The 22,637-nt window shown below is 39.1% G+C and overlaps 1 protein-coding gene across 1 annotated transcript in view; it reads right to left on the bottom strand.

Annotated features, from left to right (window-relative positions):
* Window positions 1-22,313, bottom strand: part of PRKACB (protein kinase cAMP-activated catalytic subunit beta) — a 132,161-nt gene extending 109,848 nt beyond the window's left edge. Inside the window, exon 1 of the mRNA XM_044749063.2 lies at window positions 21,958-22,313. Coding sequence (XP_044604998.1) covers window positions 21,958-22,003 — 46 coding nt within the window. The 5' untranslated portion in view covers window positions 22,004-22,313. The remainder of the gene's footprint in view (window positions 1-21,957) is intronic.
* Window positions 22,314-22,637: the final 324 nt, after the last annotated feature.

Genomic DNA, 22,637 nt, shown 5'->3' with positions numbered 1-22,637 from the left:
AGTTTAAATCTTCTATGTCTTAGTAAAGGATCTTACAGCATTTTAAATTTTTCTTATCAAAAGAGGATGAAAAGGTCAAGATACAAGTAGGAATTATGCAAAAAAATATATAATGGCAGGCAGCTCTCTGAAACTCTCCTTCTTGCACCTAGGAATCAGGAGAGAGAGTTCTTTTATTAAACAATAATTATCTGTTAATTATGTAGGCCAATGCTCCTTGTATTTAGATAGATTAAATTCGTGTTGGAATTTGACACTAAATTTTCCTGTCAGAATTTCAGTGAATTTGGAAAAAGGTCTTATACTATATTAGTCCCTTGCTACGTAAAAAGTGCTTAATTTTATTTATATTATATTATTTATTTATAAAATTTAATTTTAAATACAGCAACTAACCTGAGCATACGTCTTCTGGTTCAACCATTTCTCTATCTTTTACTTTGAGGCTCTTTTTCACTTTTAAAATTTTGTTTTAAAGGTAATATGGTTTACGTATATGCCTTCTATTGCAAAATAGCCAAAATCATTTTTGGCTGTAATAATGGGGATGAGGTGGTAGGGGGGAAAGTGGAGTTGAGGAGGTGGCAGGAGTGATCAATAAATAAATGAAGATTGAAAAGAAAATAGAAAATTCCACTCCTGGCTTGGGGAAATTAAAAGCTCCTCCCCAACCCTAGGATTGAAAAAAAAACGTCTGCAATGATCAGTTTTGTGTGTCATCTTGGCTAGGCTATAGTCTCCAGTTATTCAATCAAACACTAATCTAGGTGTTGCTGCGAAGGTATTTTATAGATGTGATTAAAGTCCATAATCAGTTTACTTTAAGTAAAGATTATCCTAGATAATCTCGGTGGGTCTGATTCAATCAGTTGAAAGGCCTTAAGAGCAGAACTGAACCCTGAAGAAGAAATTCAGCTTGTGGACTGCAGCTTCAGCCTGTGCCACAGAGTTCCAGTTGGCCTTTCCTGATGGCCTGCCCTATGGAATTTGGACTTGCCTAGCCAGCCCCCACAATCAGTAAGTCAATTCCTTGCAATATATCTCTTTATATCCTGCTGAATCTGTTTCTCTGGTGTAACCATGACTGATACACCGCATTTAGAGTAATGAGTTTTCTATCACTCGAAAGTTACTATGAAAGAGATAAGTAAATAAAGGAAAAAATTTACAAGTTTTTAGAAAAGTAGTCAAAATGACATGGTGGTTAAGAACACAGACTCTGGAGTCAGACTGCCTAGGTTCAAATCCCAGCTTCACTACTTACCAAGCTTATGGCTTTGGACAAGTCACTTAACCTTTCTGTGACTAAATGTCCTCTTGTATAAAATAAGAACAATCACAGTTCCTACCTCAAAGGGTTGTGAAGACTAAATAGTATTATACATGTGGCACTGACAACAGTGCCTGGCACATAGGAAAAGCTAAGTAATATTCTAAAAAAGGTGATAAGTACATAGATAGATCCTCTAAGGACCCTTCAGATTCTGCGATAGTTTCAAATGCACAATTTTTAGAAGAGAATTATCATCATCATGTTAGGGGAGTGGTATAATGTAGTGATTATGAGGGCCTAGAATCAGATTGATTAAATTCACAGCACACAGAGCTCTGCCACTGAGCTAGCTGTGTGACCTTTTTTAACTTCTCTAAGCTTTAGTTTACTTACTAAAAAGAAATGGTGATAATACAGGAAATGGAAAAATACAGGAAAAAGTGGTGATAATAACAGCACCTACTACATAGGGTTACTGTGAGAAATAAATCACAGAAGCTGCTTTATGCATTTTTAAAGTTTTGGTGGATAACACTAAAATTCCCCCTTAATTTTTATATCCATTTATTCTTGATGCCTGACATTATGAATATAAATCAGCTCCTTATAGTCTACTATAACATTAGTCCAGTAGATTAATTTGCTGTTTCTAGTTGTCCATTGACTGGCAATTCAAACTTGTTTAAAAATGTACTGAATCTATACAAATAATGTAAAAATGTTAAAATGAGAGAGGGTCAAGTGGCTGAAAGTATATGTAAGGAGGTGTTTGTAACGTTTGCCCTTGGAATTTATGATTTTTAAGAAAGACAAGAGAATATTAAGGTATGAAGGATAGTGGAAAGGACTGGAGATCTTGGTAAAGTCTTAAGATTGTTGGAGTTGAGATATTAAAGGGAGTGAGCTAAAAAGATAGATAGATGGTTGTCAGAGAGAGGACAGAATGAAATGGTATACAGGCCACTTCACTTTAGTCGGTGACAGATGAAAAAGGGAAGGAAGAGAATGTAGAGTCAAATAGCAAAACAGAAAGTTAAAGAAAAAGGGTAAAGATTTTAAAACAAATGAGAAGAAGATGGACTGAATATAAAAGGGAAGAATACACAATAGCATAAGGTTCTTGGGAATGCAGGAGAGCATGGGATCCAAAGTAATGGTAGAGGGACTGGCCTGGCAGAGGAAGACATATAATGTGGTGGTTTTTAAAAGAGATCAAAAAAATTCTTTGAACTCCTTCCATCAAAGGGTATAATCTAACTCATCTTCCTTTGAGTATGGATTTACCTAAGTGACTCACATCTAATGAAGAGAATGCAACAGAAGTGACACTGCCTAACTTCTGAGGCTAGGTTGTAAAAGATGACACAACTTCCAACTGGCTCTCTCCTCTCCCTTGGAACTCAGCCACCATGTCATAAGAAAGCCCAGGCCACATGTAGAGGTCACGTGTAGGTGTTCCAGCTGAAAGGCCCAGCTAAGGTTCCAACTACCTACAGCCAGCACAAGGAGAAATGTCAATGAGCAGGTTTTTAAGTGATGCTAGGCTCCAGCCTTTGAGCTGAGCTAGTTGCTGTCAAACAGAGTAGAGATGAGATGTCACGGTAGAGCTCTGACCAAATTGCACTTTCCTAAGCAAAATAAATACTACCATTGCTTAAGCCACTAAATGAAGGAGTTATATGTGATGTAACAACATATAAATGGGACAGACAATTTCTCCATTATAACAGAATAACAAGATAGATTAGGTTAAAATACAGGAGGTGTGGACGTTTGATAGAAAGAAGTTGAAGGGATTCTTGTCTGATACCTTTTATTTTCTTTGTTAAATATGAGGCAAGATTAGTGCTTAGAATAAGAAAGATAATGGGTATTTCAGAACTGTAAACAGAAGAGAATGAAATAGAGATTGTGAAAAATGGCAGACACAGTTGACAGAGAAATGTGGTAGAACTGTCGAGTCATGTTACAGCCCATTTGAGGTTCAATTTATAGTGCCATCCTATGTGGCTTTCTCCATCAATGCTTAGCTCTTGGCTGAAAGCACCAAGAAAACAGTTAGTTGAGTTTATCAGTTAGATTTTTGTCAGAAAGATGTGATAAAAAGACAAAAGCGCAAAAGATTGACACAGTGATGTCAACATCACGGCAGAGTGAGCTCTCCCTTTAGACTCTCCCCACTAAGATACAGCAAAAAGGACATTCATATACCAACAGACGACATTCACATAACACAAAAGATGTCTGAGAGACCCACACAGCCATACATGTGAAGGTGGAGGTGCTGAACCCCCCAGAGGATGTAGACAGAGGTCAGGGGATATCCTCTCCCTCCCCAACAGCAGGAACCAAGGGCACAGACCACATGTGGCACTGAGAGGAAAGGGCGGAGGGATGGCCCTCGGCAGGAATGCCTCCACTCTACAAGTTCCATCACAGCCTGTGGGAAAGCCCCACACAGAGGTGACTAAGCTATTGTGGGGGTCTCTCCATCAAGCCAGCACCCCAGGGGAGCAGACAACAAGGGCAGAGTGAGAACGCCCCCAGCATGGCACAGGCAAAAGAAAGTGCCCCTCACCCAGCCTGGCACTCCAGTTCAGCTGGTTGGCCAGATCACGTGCACAGATAGTAAATAGCAGCTGTGAGTGAGCAAGCCACAGATCATGGCAGGATGAGAATACACAGCTCCTGACCTCCACCCAGTGGCAGCAGGTGGAAGCTGCAAACAAATACAATCACTATGCAGAGGCACAAATCCACGCCATAAAACAATATGCAAACAACATATTAAATCTCCAGAACAGAAGGAAAATGACAAGTACCCAGAAATCAATCCTGAAAGAACAGAAATTTATCATCTAAATGACAGACAATTCAAAACAGCTATCATTAAAAAACTCAACGAGTTACAAGAAAATACAGATAGACATTTCAATGAAATCAGGAACTTCTTCACAAAAGAGACTGAAACTATAAGAAAAACCAATCAGAAATATTGGAGATGAAAAACATAATGGATGAGATAAAAACAAATCTGGACTCACTGAATAACAGAGCTGATATTATAGAGGAGCAAGTCAGCAGTCTGGAGAATAGAAATATAAAAATGCTAAAGATGGAAGAGGAGAGAGAACTAAGACTAAAAAGAAATGAAGAAATTCTCCGAGAAATCTCAGACTCAACTAGGAAATGCAACATGAGGATTATAGGTATTCCAAAGGGAGAGGAGAAGGAGAATGGAGTAGAAAGCTTGTTCAAAGAAATAACAGCTGAGAACTTCCCAAACCTGGGGAAGGAGCTGGAAATATAAGTGAAAGGAGCCAAGAGATCTGCTAACTATATCAATGTAAAAACACCTCTCCAAGGCATATAGTAGTAAAGTTGACAAAAGTCAATGACAAAGAAAAATTATTAAGGGCAGCAAGGCAGAAGAAAATAACCTGCAAAGGAACCCCTATCAGGCTTTCAGTAGATTTCTGAGCAGAAACTTTACAAGCTAGGAGACAGTGGAATAATATATTCAAAATTCTGAAAGACAAAGACTTTCAACCAAGAATACCCTATCTAGTGAAAATATCCTTCAGATATGATGGAGAAATAAAAACTTTCTCAGATAAACAAAAGCTAAGGGAGTTCATAGCCACAAGATCCACCCCCACCCCCAACAAGAAATGCTCAAAAAGGCCCTCTTACTTAGGGAAAAAAGGGGGGATTACAAAACCTTGAGCAAGGAGACAAAAGGAAGACAAAATCAGAAAACTGCAGCTCTTCATCAGAACAGGTTAACAAACACTTCATTATAACATTAAAGACAAAGGGAAGGAAAACACAAAAAATAAATATAATCTCAGAGAGTGATATCAGCAACATGGCAGAGTGAGCATTTCCCTCTGTCTCTCCCATCTTCAAACTACAACTAAAGGGACATTCATTGATCAACAGAGGATACCCACAGAGCACCTCAGGATGCCTGAGAGGCCCATGCTGCTATACATTGGAAGGTGGATGGACTACTCCCCCTGGGGAGGAGGTGGAGATAGGTGAACGGGTGAGAACTCTCCAGGCCCCAGAGAGCCCAGTATCCGCGAGTGACTACTCTCCCAGCTGAAGCGCTCATAGCAGCGCAGTGGCCCTGAGGGTGGGCATGCGCCTCGGAATGACTGTGGACACAGGTGACTGCAGCCCTGAGACCCCTGTGATTGCTCTTTGGTCCAGTGGGAAAGCTCCATGACAGCCTCAGGGAATGACTCGGGCACAGACTTGGTGGGGAGGCCCTGCCCACCAAGCACAAAGGCTGGTGCAACTTAGGAGCAGAGGCAGCACAGTGTGAGTCTGGGCGAACAAACCCCCAGCTGTCTTAAACACCCATAGCTCTGCTGCGGCCCCAAAGTGGGTAGTGAGACCCAACGGGACCATGGGAGAAGGCGATAACAACCCTGAGCCCCAGTGTGATCGCTCCTTGGTCCGGTGGGAAAATCCACAGTCCCACTGCAGCCCCAGGGAAAGACTTGGTTCAGTCCTAGTGGAGAGTCCCCGCCCACCAAGCACAAAAGAAAGTGCAATGCAGGAAAAGATGCAGTGCAAGCTGCAAGTCCAGGCAAACAAACCCCCAGTGACAATAACAACTTAGAAAGGGAAGAGAAAAGGGACGGAATGGGCTTAGGGTAAAGAAATAAGAGTCTATCAGAAAATGGACTATCTTATCTACAAGATTTTTTATACAAACCACATGGTAACCACTAAACAAATAATTAGAACAGAGACACAAATGATAAATAAAGAGAAAACTAAGAAAACCAGCATAGAAAACTGCCTGCGTTGGTAGTCCGAATTACATGGGATGAGAAACAAAGGAAATGCAAGACAACTGGAAAACAAGCAATAAAATGGCAGCACTAGGCCCTCATATATCAATAATTAATCTAAAGGTAAATAGATTGAATTCTCCAATCAAAAGACACAGAGTGGCAGGATGGAGTAAAAAACAAGACCCAACAATATGCTGCCTCCAGGAAACACATCTCAGCCCCAAAGACAAACACAGATTCAGAGCGAAGGGATGGAAGGTGATACTCCAAGCTAATGGTGAACAAAAGAAAGCAGGTGTCACCATACTTATATCAGACAAAGTAGACTTCAAGACAAAACAGGTAAAGAGAGAAAAAGAAGCGCAGTATATAATAATAAAAGGGACACTCCACCAAGAAGACATAACACTTATAAACATATATGCACCCAAAACAGGAGCACGAAAGTACATAAAGCAACTATTAACAAACCTAAAAGGAGATATTAACAACAACAAAATAGTAGTAGGGGACCTCAACACCCCACTTACACAAATGGATAGATCATCCAGACAGAAAGTCAACAAGGAAATTATAAAATTAAATGAAAAACTAGGCCAGATGGACTTAATAGATATGTATAGAACACTTCATCCAAAAACAGTAGAATACATGTTATTCTCAAGTGTACATGGAACATTCTCAAGGATAGACTATATGTTGGGAAACAAGGCAAGCCTCAATAAATTTAAGAAGATTGAAATAATACCAAGCATCTTTTCTGACCATAATGTGATGAAACTAGAAATCAATTACAAGAAAAAAGCTGGGAAAGGGAAAATGATGTGGAGATTAAACAACATGCTACTGAACAACAAATGGATCACTGAAGAAATTAAAGGAGAATTCAAATATCTGGAGATGAATGAAATTGAAAACACACCATACCAACTCATTTGGGATGCAGCAAAAGTGTTCCTAAGAGGGAAAATCACTGCAATACAGGCTCACCTTAACAAACAAGAAAATACCAAATAAGCAATCTCAAAGTACACCTAACAGAATTAGGAAAAGAAGAAGAAACAAAGCCCAAAGTCAGTAGGAGGAGGGAAATAATAAATATTAGAGCACAAATAAATGAAATGGAAACAAAAAAGACAGTAGAAAGGATCAATGAAACAAAGAGCTGGTTCTTTGAGAAGATAAAGAAAATTGACAAACTCTTAGACAGGCTCACTAAGAACAAAAGAGACAAGGCCCAAATAAATAAAATTAGAAATGAGAGAGGAGAAATTACAACAAATACCACAGAAATACAAAGGATTATAAGAGAATACCATGAAAAACTGTATGCCAACACATTGGACAACCTAGAAGAAATGGATAAATTCTTAGACTCTTACAACCTCCCAAAACTGAATCAAGCAGAAATGAAGAATCTGAACAGAACAATCACAAGTAAAGAGACTGAAACAGTAATCAAAAACCTCCCCCAAAATAAAAGTCCAGGACTAGAGGGCTTCTCTGGAGAATTCTACCAAACATTCAAAGAAGATTTAATAACTATCCTTCTCAAACTATTGAAAATTGAGGAAGATGGGACACTTGCTAACACATTCTACAAGGCCAACATCACCCTGATCCCAAAGCCAGACAAGGACAACACAAAGAAGGAAAATTACAGGCCAATATTGCTGGTGAACATAGATGCAAAAATCCTCAACAAAACATTGGCAAACCAAATACAGCAATACATTAAAAAGATTATACACTATGATCAAGTGGGATTTATACCAGGGACACAGAGATGGTTCAACATCTGCAAACCAACCAATGGGATACACCACATTAACAAAATGAGGAACAGAAACCACACGATCATCTCAATAGATGCAGAGAAAGCATTTGACAAGATCCAATAGCCATTTATGATAAAAACTCTCAATAAAATGGGTATAGAAAGTACCTCAACATTATAAAGGCCATACATGACAAACCCACAGCCAACATCATACTCAATGGGCAAAAACTGAAAGCCATCCCACTGAAAACAGGAACAAGACAAGGACACCCACTCTCACCACTCTTATTCAACACAGTACTAGAGGTTTTGGCCAGAGCAATTAGGCAAGAAAAAGAAATAAAAGGAATCCAAATAGGGAATGCAGAAGTGAAACTCTCGCTGTTTGCAAACAACATGATTTATACATAGAACATACATAGAACTAAAAAATCCATTGGAAAGCTATTAGAAATAATCAACAATTAGAGCAAAGTTGCAGGGTACAAAATCAACTTATAAAAATCAGCTGCATTTCCATACACTAATAATGAATTAACAGAAAGAGAACTCAAGAATATAATCCCAATTACAATCCCAACAAAAAGAATAAAATATCTAGGAATAAATTTAACCAAGGATGTGAAAGACCTATACAATGAAAACTGTAAGACATTATTGAAAGAAATCGATGATGACATAAAGAAATGGAAAGATACTCCATGCATATGGATTGGAAGAATAAACATAGTGAAAATGTCCATACTATCTAAAGCGATCTACAGATTGAATGCAATCCCAATCAGAATCCCAATACCATTCTTCATGGAAATAGAACAAAAAGTCTTAAAATTTAGATGGGGCAACAAAAGACCCCAAATAGCTAAAGCAATCCTGAGAATGAAGAACAAAATGGAGGCATCAGAATACCTGACTTCAAAATATACTACAAAGCTATAGTAGTCAAAACAGCATGGTACAGGTACAAAAACAGGCAAACAGATCAATGGAACAGAATTGGAAACCCAGAAATAAAACCACACATCTAGAGACAGCTAATCTGCAACACAGGAGCTAAGAACATACAATGGAGAAAAGAAAGTCTCTTCAATAAATGGTGTTTGGAAAACTGGACAGCCATATGCCAAAGAATGAATATAGACCATTATCTTTTGCCATACACAAAAATTAATTCAAAATAGATTAAAGACTTGAAGATAAGACCTGAAACCATAAAGTTCCTAGAAGAAAATATAGGCAGTACACTCTGGCATCAGTCTTAGAAGTATCTTTTTGAATACCATGTCTACTCGGACAAGAGAAACAAAAGAAAAAATAATCAAGTGGGACTTCATCAGACTAAACAGCTTCTGCAAGGCAAAGGAGACCAGGATCGAAATGAAAAGACAATCCACCAACTGGGAGAAAATATTTGCAAATGATATACTTGACAAGGGGTTAATCTCCATAATATATAAAGAACTCACACAACTGAACAACAACAAAACAAACAACCTGATCAAAAAATGGGCAGAGGTGGCTGGTCTAGTGGCATACTGGTTAAGTTTGCACACTCCACTTCAGCAGCCAAGGGTTCATAGGTTCAGATCCCAGGCACAGACCTAGCATCACTCATCAGGCCACACTGTGGCAGCATCCCACATAAAATAGAGGAAGACTGGCGCAGATCTTAGCTGAGTGACAATCTTTGTCAAGAAAAAAGAAGATTAGCAACAGATGTTAGCTCAGGGCCAATCTTCCTCACCAAAAAAACAAAAAGCTGGGGGGGGGGGGAGGCAGAGGATATGAACAGACATTTTTCCAAAGAAGATATACAGATGGCCAGTAGGCACATGAGAAGATGTCCACCATCACTAATCATCAGCGAAATACAAATCAAAACTATAGTAAGATATCACCTTACAGCCATTGGAATAGATATAACCAACAAGACAAAAAATAATAAATGTTGGAAAGGTTGTGGAGAAAAGGGAATCTTCATACACTGCTGGTGGGAATGCAAATTTGTACAACCACAGTGGAAAATAGTATGCAGATTTCTCAAAAAATTAAAAATAGAAATACCATGTGACCCACCTATCCCACCACTGGGTATTTATCAAAAGAACTTGAAATCGACAATTCAAAGAGACTTATGCACCCCCCATGTTCACTGCAGCATTACTCACAGTAGCCAAGGTGTGGAAGCAATCCAAGTGCCCATCAACTGATGACTGGATAAAGAAGATGTGGTGTATATATACAATGGAATACTACTCAGCCATAAAACAAGACAAAATCATCTCACTCGCAACAAGTTGGATGGACCTTGAGGGTATTATGTTAAGTGAAATAAGCCAGACAAAGACAAACACCATACTATTTTACTCATATGTAGAAGATAAACACATAGACAAAGAGAACAGTTTACTGTTACAAGAGGAGAAAGGGAGTTGGGGGGGTGGGCACAAGGGGCAAAGGGTCACATTTATATGGTGATTGACAAATAATAGTACACAACTGAAATTTCACAATGTTATAAACTATTATGACCTCAATAAAAAAACAAAAATAAAGAAGTGCAAAGGATTTTGAGAACCACATAATCTAAACAGGTTAAGAAGGAAAATGAAGAGGTGAGAGGACTGATGGATGAATGGATGAGAGCTTCTGAAGAATGATCACAGCAGGAGTATTTAAAAAGCACGCCCAAAGGGGTCCAGCCCAGTGGCACAGTGGTTAAGCTCACATATTCCGCTTCAGCAACCCAGGATTCGCTGGTTTGGATCCCAGGTGTGGACCTACACACAGCTTGTCAAGCCATGGTGTGGCAGGCATCCCACATATAAAGCAGAGGAAGATGGGCATGGATGTTAGCTCAGGGCCAGTCTTCCTCAGCAAAAGAGAAGAGGATTGGCAGCAGATGTTAGCTCAGGGCTAATCTTCCTCAAAAAAATAAATAAATAAATAAATAATTTAAAAAGCAAGCAAAAAGGAGACGAGATTGTGATTGATAATGCCATGCTTACATTGGTGATTGTTGAGCAGTTAATGAATATGATAAGGTTCTTGTTGAGAATGGCTATCTGAAATGAAATGAAGAGAAGGGGATAGGAGATAATGTGATGTAGGAACTGAGACGCAATGGTAATGGATGGGTCATCCACAAAGAAGTGGGAGCCACCCTGGATGAAAGCAGCGCTCAGAGTACAGAGAAAAATTGTGAGCCAGGTGCCAAAGTTTTTGATGAATGAAGAGAAGTCAACAAGAGATTGGCGAATGACAGCGACATAGATGGGGGACACAGTGGTACAGCTGAATGGTACAGGCCTTGTCTTGGTCTGTTCAGCCTGCTGTAACAAAATGCCATAGACTGGGTGGCTTATAAACAACAGAAATTTCTCACAATTCTGAAAGCTGGAAGTTCAAGATCATAGTGCTGGCATATTAGGCGTCTGGTGAGAGTCCATTTCCCTGTTGACAGCTGTCCTCTCACTGTAACCTCACATGGCAGAAGGAGCAAGGGAGCTCTCTCAGGCCTCTTTTATAAGGGCACTAATCCCATTCATAAGGGCTCTGCCCTCATGACCCAATCATCTCTCAAAAGTCCCACCTTCTAATACCATTACCTTGGGGGTCAGGATTTCAACATATGAATTTTGGGGAGAGACAAACATTTAAACCATAGCATGCCTCAAATGAGCCAGAGATTTTTCCAAAGTTTGGGAGTATAATAGTTTTTCCTAATCCAATGTCTTCCTACCTAAAGTCTGAGACCAATCTCTCCCTACCAATTAAAAGTGATATAATTTTGATATATAAATGTAGTCGAATAACTACTATGTGCTAAGGTAGGGAAAGAAGTGTCTTCTTATCGAGTAAATCAGCTACTATGCCTAAATATATTACAGAGAAAGTACCTGCCAACTGAGGGGAAGGGTGTAAACACTTCTAAAAGAGGCTTGAACTTTTTACCCATTTAACTATCCATGATTTTAGCTTCCACTATGAGCCAGGAATTGTGCCAAATTCTAGGGATTAACACACTAAACAAGATAGATACTGTCCCTGGCCTTAAAGATCACAACGTGTAGTGGGAGAAACAGCTGAGAAATCAGTGTTAGTGTAAGTGCTAGAATTACAGAGGTAAATGCCCCAAAATGGACTCAAAGCCAGTTTCTATCTCAGTCAGCTATAGTCTATTTCCCAGGATGATCTCAGAACTTCTATACTTATTCCTATATAAACTACTATGTTTGCTAGTATGGATCTTGGACACTTGTGCATCACTGTAAATTTTACAATAAATATCTGCATATTTCTGTCTCCCAGCTTAAGGACCGGAACCAAGTCTTACTTTTATTCACATATGTGCATTTACAGACTACTACAGTACCTGGTACAAAGTAGGTGCTCAATAAGCACTGACTGAGAATGACTAAATGATTGAATGAATGACAAATAAATTCCGTTCTGTCTCTGTGTCATTCTATCAGTTGAACTATGGCTTATTTAGTAACCTCAAGACCACAGCCTAAAGAAGGAATCATATTCTTTCCCAGTTTAACCTTTCATGGCTCTTACTTAACTAAAGAGCTGACCTAGGACCGGATTGGAGGTGCTAAATTATCAGCAGAACTGGATCCCACAAAAGAAGCTAAGTAATACCTGTACAAACATATTCTCTAAAGTCTGTGGATAATATACCGCAACGACCTGCTGATGTTATACAGTCATCTACTTAAGAATAATACGGTATAGGAATAGAAATTCATTTTATAGAAATTCTTTTTATTAAGTAGAATCCTAAAATAATGAGATTTCAAGATACTGTCTTTAATTTTTTTGAGGACAAAGTCCAGATAGAGAAAACAGATTTGTCAAGGACTTAAAGGTTTAAATTCAGCAGTTGCCTTACAAGAAAACAAAAGTTTCAGAAGTCCTTGCAAAGTTAACATTATACGAATATTAGGCAACAGGGAGCACAACTTTAAACCATGGCCAGAAAGCCTGGGACTTTATACCCTGTTACAGTCAGTCAGATAAAGATATGGCATTTACACTGGATTTTCTTTTCTTTTCTCTTCTTTTTTGAGGAAGATTAGCCCTGAGCTAACATGTGCTGCCAATCCTCTTTTTGCTGAGGAAGACTGGCCCTGAGCTAACATCCATGACCATCTTCGCCTATTTTATGTGGGATGCCTGCCACAGCATGGCTTGACAAGCGGTGCGTAGGTCTGCACCTGGGATCCAAACCAGCGAACCCCAGGCCACTGAAGCTGAACGTGCGAACTTAACCGCTGTGCCACTGGGCCAGCCCATACACTGGATTTTCTAAGGCAGCCCTAATGTCAAATGTGCTAGTGCATCATTCATCATTGTGAATTGTCAATTAACGCCTTTCTCTCTTTAAGAGAGTCCCAAATTTGATTCAGAAAATCAGCCACATAGATAAAAGAGCATTACTGAATCTAATTTACATTACAACCAAAAAGTAAAAAACTAAAATATTACTACAGAAAATATCCTATACTATACTTCTGAAAAAATTTTCATAATTGTGCTTTTACTTACCCAAATCTTCCACCTGACTACTTAAAGGCAACTCTTTATCTCCCAGAAATTAAAAAAATTAATTAAATGGATGAAGTAGAACAGATTAAAAAAAATTTAAGCTATATCTCCATATCAATTTAAGTAATTTAAGTTATACCTCCATTATCAATGGAAACAATTTATTATTTGCATATAGTAATAAACCTCAACATTAGCAAGAAAAAGGTCTATTTGTTAATACTAATGATTCTTTTGGAAGTTGTAAGGGGCAGAAGGAGTTACAAAACCTATAAAAAGAGTGGAAAAGCATTAAAATTTCCTAGCAATTTTTAAATTACTAAAAATACTATCTGAATTTATAAGCACAAATGTTTTTTACCTCTAAACATAAATGATTACTAATTAGCTAAACGTATTTATTCTCTAAGCCTAGTTTATCAAGGTTTTATTATATTTACTTTGATTTGCTCTACAACTAGCGTTTCTAAGTTTTGAGGAAAAGCCTAGGAGTTCTAGTGTTTCAAATTTAGGTGAACAATCTCAGATTTTCTCTGTCTATACTACTTGATTTATACACTTCAATCATGTAGCCCTAATTTTTCTAGATTGAAGAGTTCTGGGTTTTTTAGTTTATTCTCATACAATCGGCCTTCCATTCTCGTACTACTATTACCTGTCCCTGATCTTAATTTTCTCTGGTTCTGCTATATACAAAACACTACAAACACACAGTACGCTAAGGGTTTTACATTAAGAGTAGAACGTTACTTTCAAACACTCTCCTGGTGACCAACATTTAGATGGTCCCCTTACCTGTAGCAGAACATGAGAATATCTTCAAAGATCAATACAGTGATTCATAAATTTGTTTCTTAGGTCAAAATTCAGAGACTATCATTTTTTAAGGACAGATGAAAAATTTTCCCTAAATACATTACCTTTTATTTGCTCACATTGAGGCTCCTTCACCACTTCTCTAGTCACATAATTTTGTGAGAACCTTTAATAATTTATTTCCAAGTCTTGCTACTTTTAATTTTTTTTTTTTTTTTTTGAGGAAGATTAGCCCTGAGCTAACATCTACTGCCAATCCTCATCTTTTTGCTGAGGAAGCCTGGCCCTGAGCTAACATCCATGCCCATCTTCCTCTACTTTATATGTGGGATGCCTGACACAGCATGGCTTGCCAAGCTGTGCCATGTCCGCACCCGGGATCCAAACCGGTGAACCCGGGGCCACTGAAGCAGAACGTGCGAACTTAACCCCTGTGCCACTGAGCCAGCCCCGTCTTGCTACTTTTAAAATGTACATTCTTCTAATAAATACATTGGAATCACTGGATTATTAAACTAGAAGCGACCACAGCCTCCTTATCAAATCCATCCTTTCGAGATGCATAGCTTGAAGGTATTACACTTGTCCAAAGTGAGGTAATAGAATGTATTAGGAAACAGAGATTAGATTTGTCATATTCAAAGTACATGTTCTTACTATAAAACTACACCTTAACTTTTTAATATCTATTTTAAAGGACTCTAGGGAAGAAAACTGATATTTATTTAGTACAGTATATGTTGGCACTATATTTTACATGTTCTTTCCACTCTCCACACGACCCTACAAAGCTCAATAGCTTGCAGAATGTATACTTTAAGTAAAAAAGTAATATTTTACCTGACTTTAAATTACTTTTTCTGTAAAAGTTACACTATTCTCATCAGTGCTGTGGCTTTTCTTCTTTTCAAAAACAAAGCTAAACTTTTAGCAACTATAGTTCTTAATTTATAGAAGTTATGTCAGATGTTACAGTTCTGTAGTTTCTAAATAGCTGGCATTACAAAGGGGAGCAACATGAGGATGAAATGTGGAAAAGGGGGGCCAGCCCGGTGGCGCAGTGGTTAAGTGCACATGTTCTGCTTCAGTGGCCTAGGGTTCGCTGGTTCGGATCCCGGGTGTGGACATGGCACCGCTTGGCACACCATGCTGTGGTAGGCGTCCCACGTATAATGTAGAGGAAGACAGGCACGGATGTTAGCTCAGGGCCAGGCTTCCTCAGCAAAAAGAGGAGGACTGGCAGCAGTTAGCTCAGGGCTAATCTTCATCAAAAAAGAAAAAAAAAAAACCGAAATGTGGAAAAGATCCCTTGACCATCCAACGTCATTTTTTCATCCATAGCTGGGAGAATAAAAGACAATTTACAATTCTAAAGCAACCAATCAGATATCATTTCTCATAGGCACTCTGAGTTCAGTACGCCCCTCAAATCTGCTCCTCCCCTTGTATTCATTTCTGGACTCCATTATGGCATCACAACCCATCTACCAAGACACAGAAGATAAAACTTGGGAATTATTCCCAATTCCTCTTTCTCCTCCTTCCTCACATGATATCAGTAAGGTACAGTCTGCCCATTTTTATTTTCCAAATTTCTCACATTTCAGATCCTTTCCTGCATTCCTACCTCTACCAACTTGATTCAGACCCTCAAAGTCCCTCACTTGAGTGAAGGAGTCTTCTGACTGATCTTCTTGCCTCCACTCCACTTGTTCCACGGTGACTCGTCTTTCACATTACCACCAGTGTAATCTCTCTAAAACCCAAATTTTATTATGTCTCTTCCCTTATTTCAAAGTCAACAATAGCTTCCTAATGTCTACAGGATAAAATTCAAACTCTTTCCATTATATGGCCTCTGTCCATTTCATCAGTTTCATCTTTCATTATACAATCTCCCCTCTTCCCTACCACCAACCTTGTCCTCTGTCATTTAGTCATAATGTACAACTTACTTCCTTTTACTGAATATGGCATGCTGTTTCACTCTTCTGCATCTTTGCTCACTCTGTGCTCCCACTACTCAGAACACACTTCCTCCTGTAATCCCACTGTTGAACATTTACCATTTTCAATGCTCAACTCAGGGCTCATCTCCTATTTGAAATCCTTTTTGAAGCTCACTCTCCCCATCGCAGTGTAAATGACCATACTTTCCGATGCTTTCCCCATTGAACTTTTATGAAAGCACTTCTAACAGTTTTTTTTTTTTTCCATTAATTTGTTGGCATATCTATGGCCCATTCTGGAATACAGGCACTCTGGAGCAGGTACTGTGTCCTATTCAATCTCTATTCCAATAGCCTTGCTTAGAGTCCATCACACATTAGGAGCTCAATTACGTGTAATGAATGAATAAATGAACAAACAAACAAAGAAAAAAACTATATAGGATACTCCTGAAGGAATATTTTTTGAATTAAGATAAAATAAAAATAATATGGTACTGACCTAGGTATAATTACTTGCCATAAATTCCAGATTTTTCTACCTAACATAATTTTTTTTCATTAAAAATTTAAGATTTATTCCCCTAAGGAAATTTGGTCACCTATGTGTCCTTACATTTATTATCACTTACATAGAGACAATTTTGTAAATTATACTAATTGTTTTATTTTATTAATTTAATGGAATATCAAAATGATTTATGGTCAACTCCTGACTATCTGACAGGATCTTAAAAGCTGTCCTGGCTTACCTAGGATCTTTCCACGTACTGCTTCTGCCACTCAGCCTTGGCTTACTTTTCTAAGCTGGCTTTCATGCCTCTAATTATCCTGCTGCTGGCAATGAAAAGCAACAATCTGTCTATATCCTACGTGGAGGACACTGACCAAGACAATGGGAAAAAAGGTTCCTGAACATGAGATAATTTTATATAGTAGACAATCTGCACAAAACTAAATCACAGAACTGGATGAGATAATATGTATTTTATCATCCAAATATTGTTGCTGTTTGTTTTGACTTTTCTTTTTTTTTGCTTTTTCTTTATTTTTTAACCCCCAAAAATATTACTCCCAAGTACTTCTACTGATCCACTGAATTGGAACAAATATCTGCTACTGAATTTCCTTTTTTAAAAAGTCTGATAGCTGAAAAGTTTAAAGACTTGTGTAAAATATGAGATCCCTAAATTTGTTCCTAATCAACATTTAAATCTACAAAAATTTGCAATAAAAATATATTCACTGAGATTTAGTATTAAAAACTACACAACCTTAATTCTAGTAGAGCCCAATAAGGAAATTAACTTTGTAGTTAACTTTACAGATTATACATAAATTACTACACTATAATAATCTGTTCTGTTAGATAATAATCTACCTCCATAAGTGCTTATTCAGAGGAAATGTTGAAGAAATAAGTTAATTCCTAGGATAAGAAAAGATAAACCCAGCATTTTGTTCATCTACACACACTTGTGAGGATCCACAAATTACCAAGGTGACAGAAAGATGGATTGACATTTTTATTATATGTAAAGACAGCTATGTTCTAAACCTGTGCTGTCTAACATACCAAACACTAATACCACATGTAAGTTAAAAATTCAGTTCCTCAGTCCCTCTGGTCACATTGCAAGTGCTCAGTAGCCACATGCAGCTAGTGGCTGCCACATCAGACAACATAGATAGGAACAATTCCATCACAGCACAACGTGTGATTGGATAGCACTATTCTAAACTATGATGAAATATAAATTTCTAAATAGTTTTTAAACGGCAATAGAAGTTCCAATAGTAATTTGTTGGTTGGCTATCTAACAGGAAGGGAAGGCATACATTTATGAACGAGAAAAAATAATTAAATACAAATAGTAATGAAGGCTTTAAGTATATAAAATTAACTTTATATGGCTTAATTTGAAATTATACCATATTGAATCTGAAAAGACTTTCAAGGTAATTTAATCTTTCATCCTCATTTTACAGATGAGAAAACTGAATCTAGAGAATGGTTCAAGAAAAAAATAACTCTCATTTAAGGTATTTAATATATCCAAATAAAGTCACTATTGAAAACAACCAAAATTTTCTATAATAATAAATTGAAACAAAGTAAAGTCTACGCTATTCTGTGTGTCTTAGAATCAGCTTTTCCACTGGATACAGAGGGTAGCACAGTGGCTAGGATTTCAGGTTCTGGGGATAGGCTGCCTAGGTTCAAATGTGCCTCCTTGAGGTAATGGCTATGCAACCTTAGACAAATCATTTAGGCTCCCTGAGCCTCCATTTCCTCAACTATAAAACGGAGAAATTACTAAACTACTTTACAGGGTTTAAAAGATTAAGTGAAATTAAGCATGCAAAGCACTTAGAGAACCTGGGGCAGAGTAAGCCTTCAAAAAATCCTAGTTGTTATAAAACTTGCATTTTGGTTGAACCTAGTCTACGGTGACTTTCTTTAATGTCTATTCACCTTCAAGTGTTTAAGACAGAGAGATACTCTGAAAACGGTGCAAAGATCCTTATGTAAACACTAGGTAATACAGCTCTACCACCTGCAGTCATGAGAGAATTTGCAACCAAATTTCTATCAACACTTCGCCCACAGGCCTCAACACCTTTGCCATGAGAGGGTAATACAAAGCCCCACAGGCATCCTGTGGGGTCTAATCTTCTTTTTTTAATGAAATGAACAAAAAAAAAAACCCTCCCACGTTAAAATAAATGGTATGTGTTTTTTATGTTGGTGACTGTATGTAAAGTAAAAAGTGGGAGACTGGATAAGTAAAAACTTATGAATAACAAGAGTTTAAAATTTCTCAGAGTATTATATACTCACATATTTCTAAAACTTTATGCTTTTGTGTGTTAGCTGAAGTTTAAATAACTACATTCAAATTTTGACTCATATTTTTGAGAGTAATTTTTTTTAAACACACAGAACAATTAGGTATGTAAAGGTAAGAGGTGTCTTTTCATTAAGTTTTAAGACATTTCAATACAATTTCCTAGTTCACTACAGTAGAACAACAGGTACCCAACTTAATGTCATCTCTAGAACATTATCTGTGGAGATGAGAATGGAATCTCCCTAGCTTTCAAGTCTTAACCCAGAAAATGATTTATTTTAAGAGTAGCGGGATAGGTATCAATAGAGTACAACATAGGCACCAGACGGTCAAAGCTAACCGAGACCCTTCTTAAATATCTTTATGTCCAGCTTCATTCTGCTGGAATATTTTTAGAACTAAGCTCCAGAGTCACCTGTATGAGGGATGTTCCTAACCAAACCTCAAATCCTAATCAACCTGATATTTTTTAATCAGCTTTTCAAATCAAACATTTTCCTACTGCTAGTTTTCAGAGTTCTAACTTCACTTTCCATAATGTTAGCACTTATATTTTGTTTTTCAGTTAACTTTTATATGTACAATTTTTCTCTCACACTAGATAGTAAATTTCTTGAGCTTTTACTTACAGGGTTTCCAACTGAAAATAATACAATTGGTAGACATTTTGAAAATATATGTATTAATTGATTATTTAATGATGCAGAATGGAGTCAAGGCACCAGATTCTGTTCTTTACTCTGATATCACTAATAGTATGATCGCAACTCCAGCTTCTTTAGAGGTCAGCTTCTTTGGCTTTGAAACGAAAATGATTACACAGGCTGATCTCTAAGATCACTTATATTTCTAAAAGTTTATGCTTTTATGTATCAGCTTAAGTTTAAATAACAACAAAATTTTGAAAGGCATATATTTTCAGGAGTAATTTTTAAGAAATACACAGAACAGGCAGGTATGTAATGATAAAAGTTGTTCTTTTGTTAACTTTTACGATATATCGATAATATTTCTTTAACTACTGTAGAAGAGCGGCAGTACACACCTAATAAACACTGCTCCAAATGAAATTACAAACTGATCAACACACAACATTTCAAGTAACTGTCCCTATCAGACATCATTAGCTATTTTCTTTTATCACTTCACAACACTCTATTCAAACTACTATAATGACCTTCAGTTTCCATAAATAAATTTACATAAAAAGCTGGCACACATACTTAAGATCTAGGCTGTCACTAACAGTTAAAGCTTAGGAAAGAATTTATTCATACTAATAATTTAAATATATTTAGATAAACGTTTAAAGTTTCCTTTCTGTCTTCTGTAAATATTCCAAGATTATCCCATAGCTATGAGCTTCAAATGAATACTGTCAGGGGAGAACTGGTTTGGTAACTTAATAACGGAAATATATAGATCACCTAAGAGTCTACTAACATTATTAAAAATATAAACACTGTACAAGCCAGCACTTGCTAATGAAAATCTCTGATATGATTCAATTACCAAGCACATTCTTTTGGAACACAATTAGTATGTTTTAGCTTTAAGTTAATATAGCTTTAAGTTAAAAGGGAAAATGACAACTTATCAGGCACAAATAATTCTTTACATTTTCCTCCTTCTTTATACTTTCTGTACAGTTACCACATTTGTGCAATTAAAAAAAAAGATAAAAGTTCTACCTCTACATTGGCTTTTTAAAATCTCCATATCACATACTAAAGAATGTTCATTGATAATTTGTATAACAGGACACTAAACTTTTCTGGAGCTCCTGAAAATTAACCCCAAAACCTTATTGGTGAAACATAAACCATGTAATCTGATTTCCCTATTCGTATTAAACAAAATGAATGACTGAATCTTACCAAATAGATTCTGCTTTATTAATACAGGAAAAAAAGCTAGTTCCTTTCATCTAAATTACAAAATTAGCCTAAAACATGTTACAAACATAGAAACATTAAAAGATACTATTTACACAAACAAATAAATCATCAGGCATTTCCTCAAGCGCTGAGACGTAACTTACTCATGGTGTAATAACAAATACCACTTGTTAGTTGGTCATTCTGAATTATAAAATCTGAGATGAACCTGACAAAGGCAAACCACTTTTTCACAACCATCTGATTTTATTTATTTATAAAACCATATAGCCATAAAAAAACTCAATTTTCATGATTTTTTACTGTTTGGTGGAAAGTGTGGAGTGCCTGCATTTTCAGCTCTCAGAAGAAAACCACCGTATTCTGGAAGCGCTTCAAACTCCAAGTGACCTTTAACTTTTACAGACATTGTTGCAGAGTCTCGAGTGTTTCAAGAAAACGCAAAGCTGCTTTGCTTTTTTCCTCTAAGGGATAAAGTTATACTTAGTCTTACTATATTTTCCATTCCTAATCTGAAGAGATGGAGGATCTCGAGAACACAGCTCCCCACTCAGGATTAACCTGCGGAGAGCCAGACCAGCAGCCCCTCACCTTGTGGGAAGGTTGCGTTGGACCCAAGTGATGGAGGGAAAAGAGCCAACTCTGCCCACAACACTACCTGTGGCTCCCAAAGAGGGGATGGGAGGGCGGAGAGGAAGAAAGCGAGGTACGAGGGACTTCTTTAGCCGGACCATATTTGGGGAGGTGTTCCAGAATGTGTGAGCCCCCCTCGCTCTAGTGAGTAGCGGGGCGCGCTCTGCTCCCCCGCTCTCTCCATCAGGCCCTCTGCGCTCAGCCCTCAGCCCGAGCAGGGGGAGGAGGGCGGCGGAGGAAGGCGGCTGGTCCCCAGGGCCCCCTGGAGCGGCTCCCGGCGGCCCCTGCGAGGCCTGGACCATGCCCGCGGCCTCGGGGCCCCGACCCAGAGGGGCGCCCGGTGCCCCGCGCCGCCCAGCCGCCCGGCGGGTGCCCAGCCCCGGTCCTTGACTCACCGCTCTCCACCTCGCTGCCTTTCTTGGCGGTCGCCGCGTTCCCCATGGCTGGGGCGACGGAAAGAAGGGGTTAGGAGGGGAAGGGGGGCTGGGGCCGTCCCCGCCGCTCCACGGGCTGAGGCAACTCCCGCTTCTGCGCGGGTCGGAGCGGGTAGTGCTCCGGCGCCGTGCCGGCAGGGAGTGCGGGCGCGAGGACCGGGCCGGTTCCGAAGGTAGGGCTTCAGCGAACTCCTCAGCCCCGGCGGTGTCCCGGGAGGGGCGGCAGGGACAGCGGCGGCGGCGGCGGCGGCGGCGGCGGCGGCGGCAGCGGCGGGCAGACACTCCCCCTTCCCCGCCCCGCCCTCCCTGCGCGCCCCCGACCCGGCCCGGGCCCCTCCGCGTGCGGGTGCGCGCGCCGGAAGTGACGTGCTGGCCCGGGACGCCGGCGGCCGCCGAGGGGGGTCGAGTCGGGTGAGGCGGACCTGGGTGGCGGTAGCACGCTTGTCCGCGGGCCCGCCGAGCCGGGTGTTGTCGCCCGGACTGGCGCTCGGATGCCAGCCCCGAGATGAGGGAGACGGCGTGGGAACCGTTAGCTTTGAGCAACCCGTCATCTCTTGGCCCTGCGTCCGCAGTGCCCTGAGCTGGGCCCCGGGAGGCCATGCGGGGGTTCGGGGCGCTTTCTCTGTGTCCCGCGTCGCGGC

Source organism: Equus asinus, chromosome 16 (assembly GCF_041296235.1).
Source record: "Equus asinus isolate D_3611 breed Donkey chromosome 16, EquAss-T2T_v2, whole genome shotgun sequence".
In the NCBI taxonomy this organism is placed as follows: domain Eukaryota; kingdom Metazoa; phylum Chordata; class Mammalia; order Perissodactyla; family Equidae; genus Equus; species Equus asinus.
This window is presented reverse-complemented; position numbering and strand designations above follow the sequence as displayed.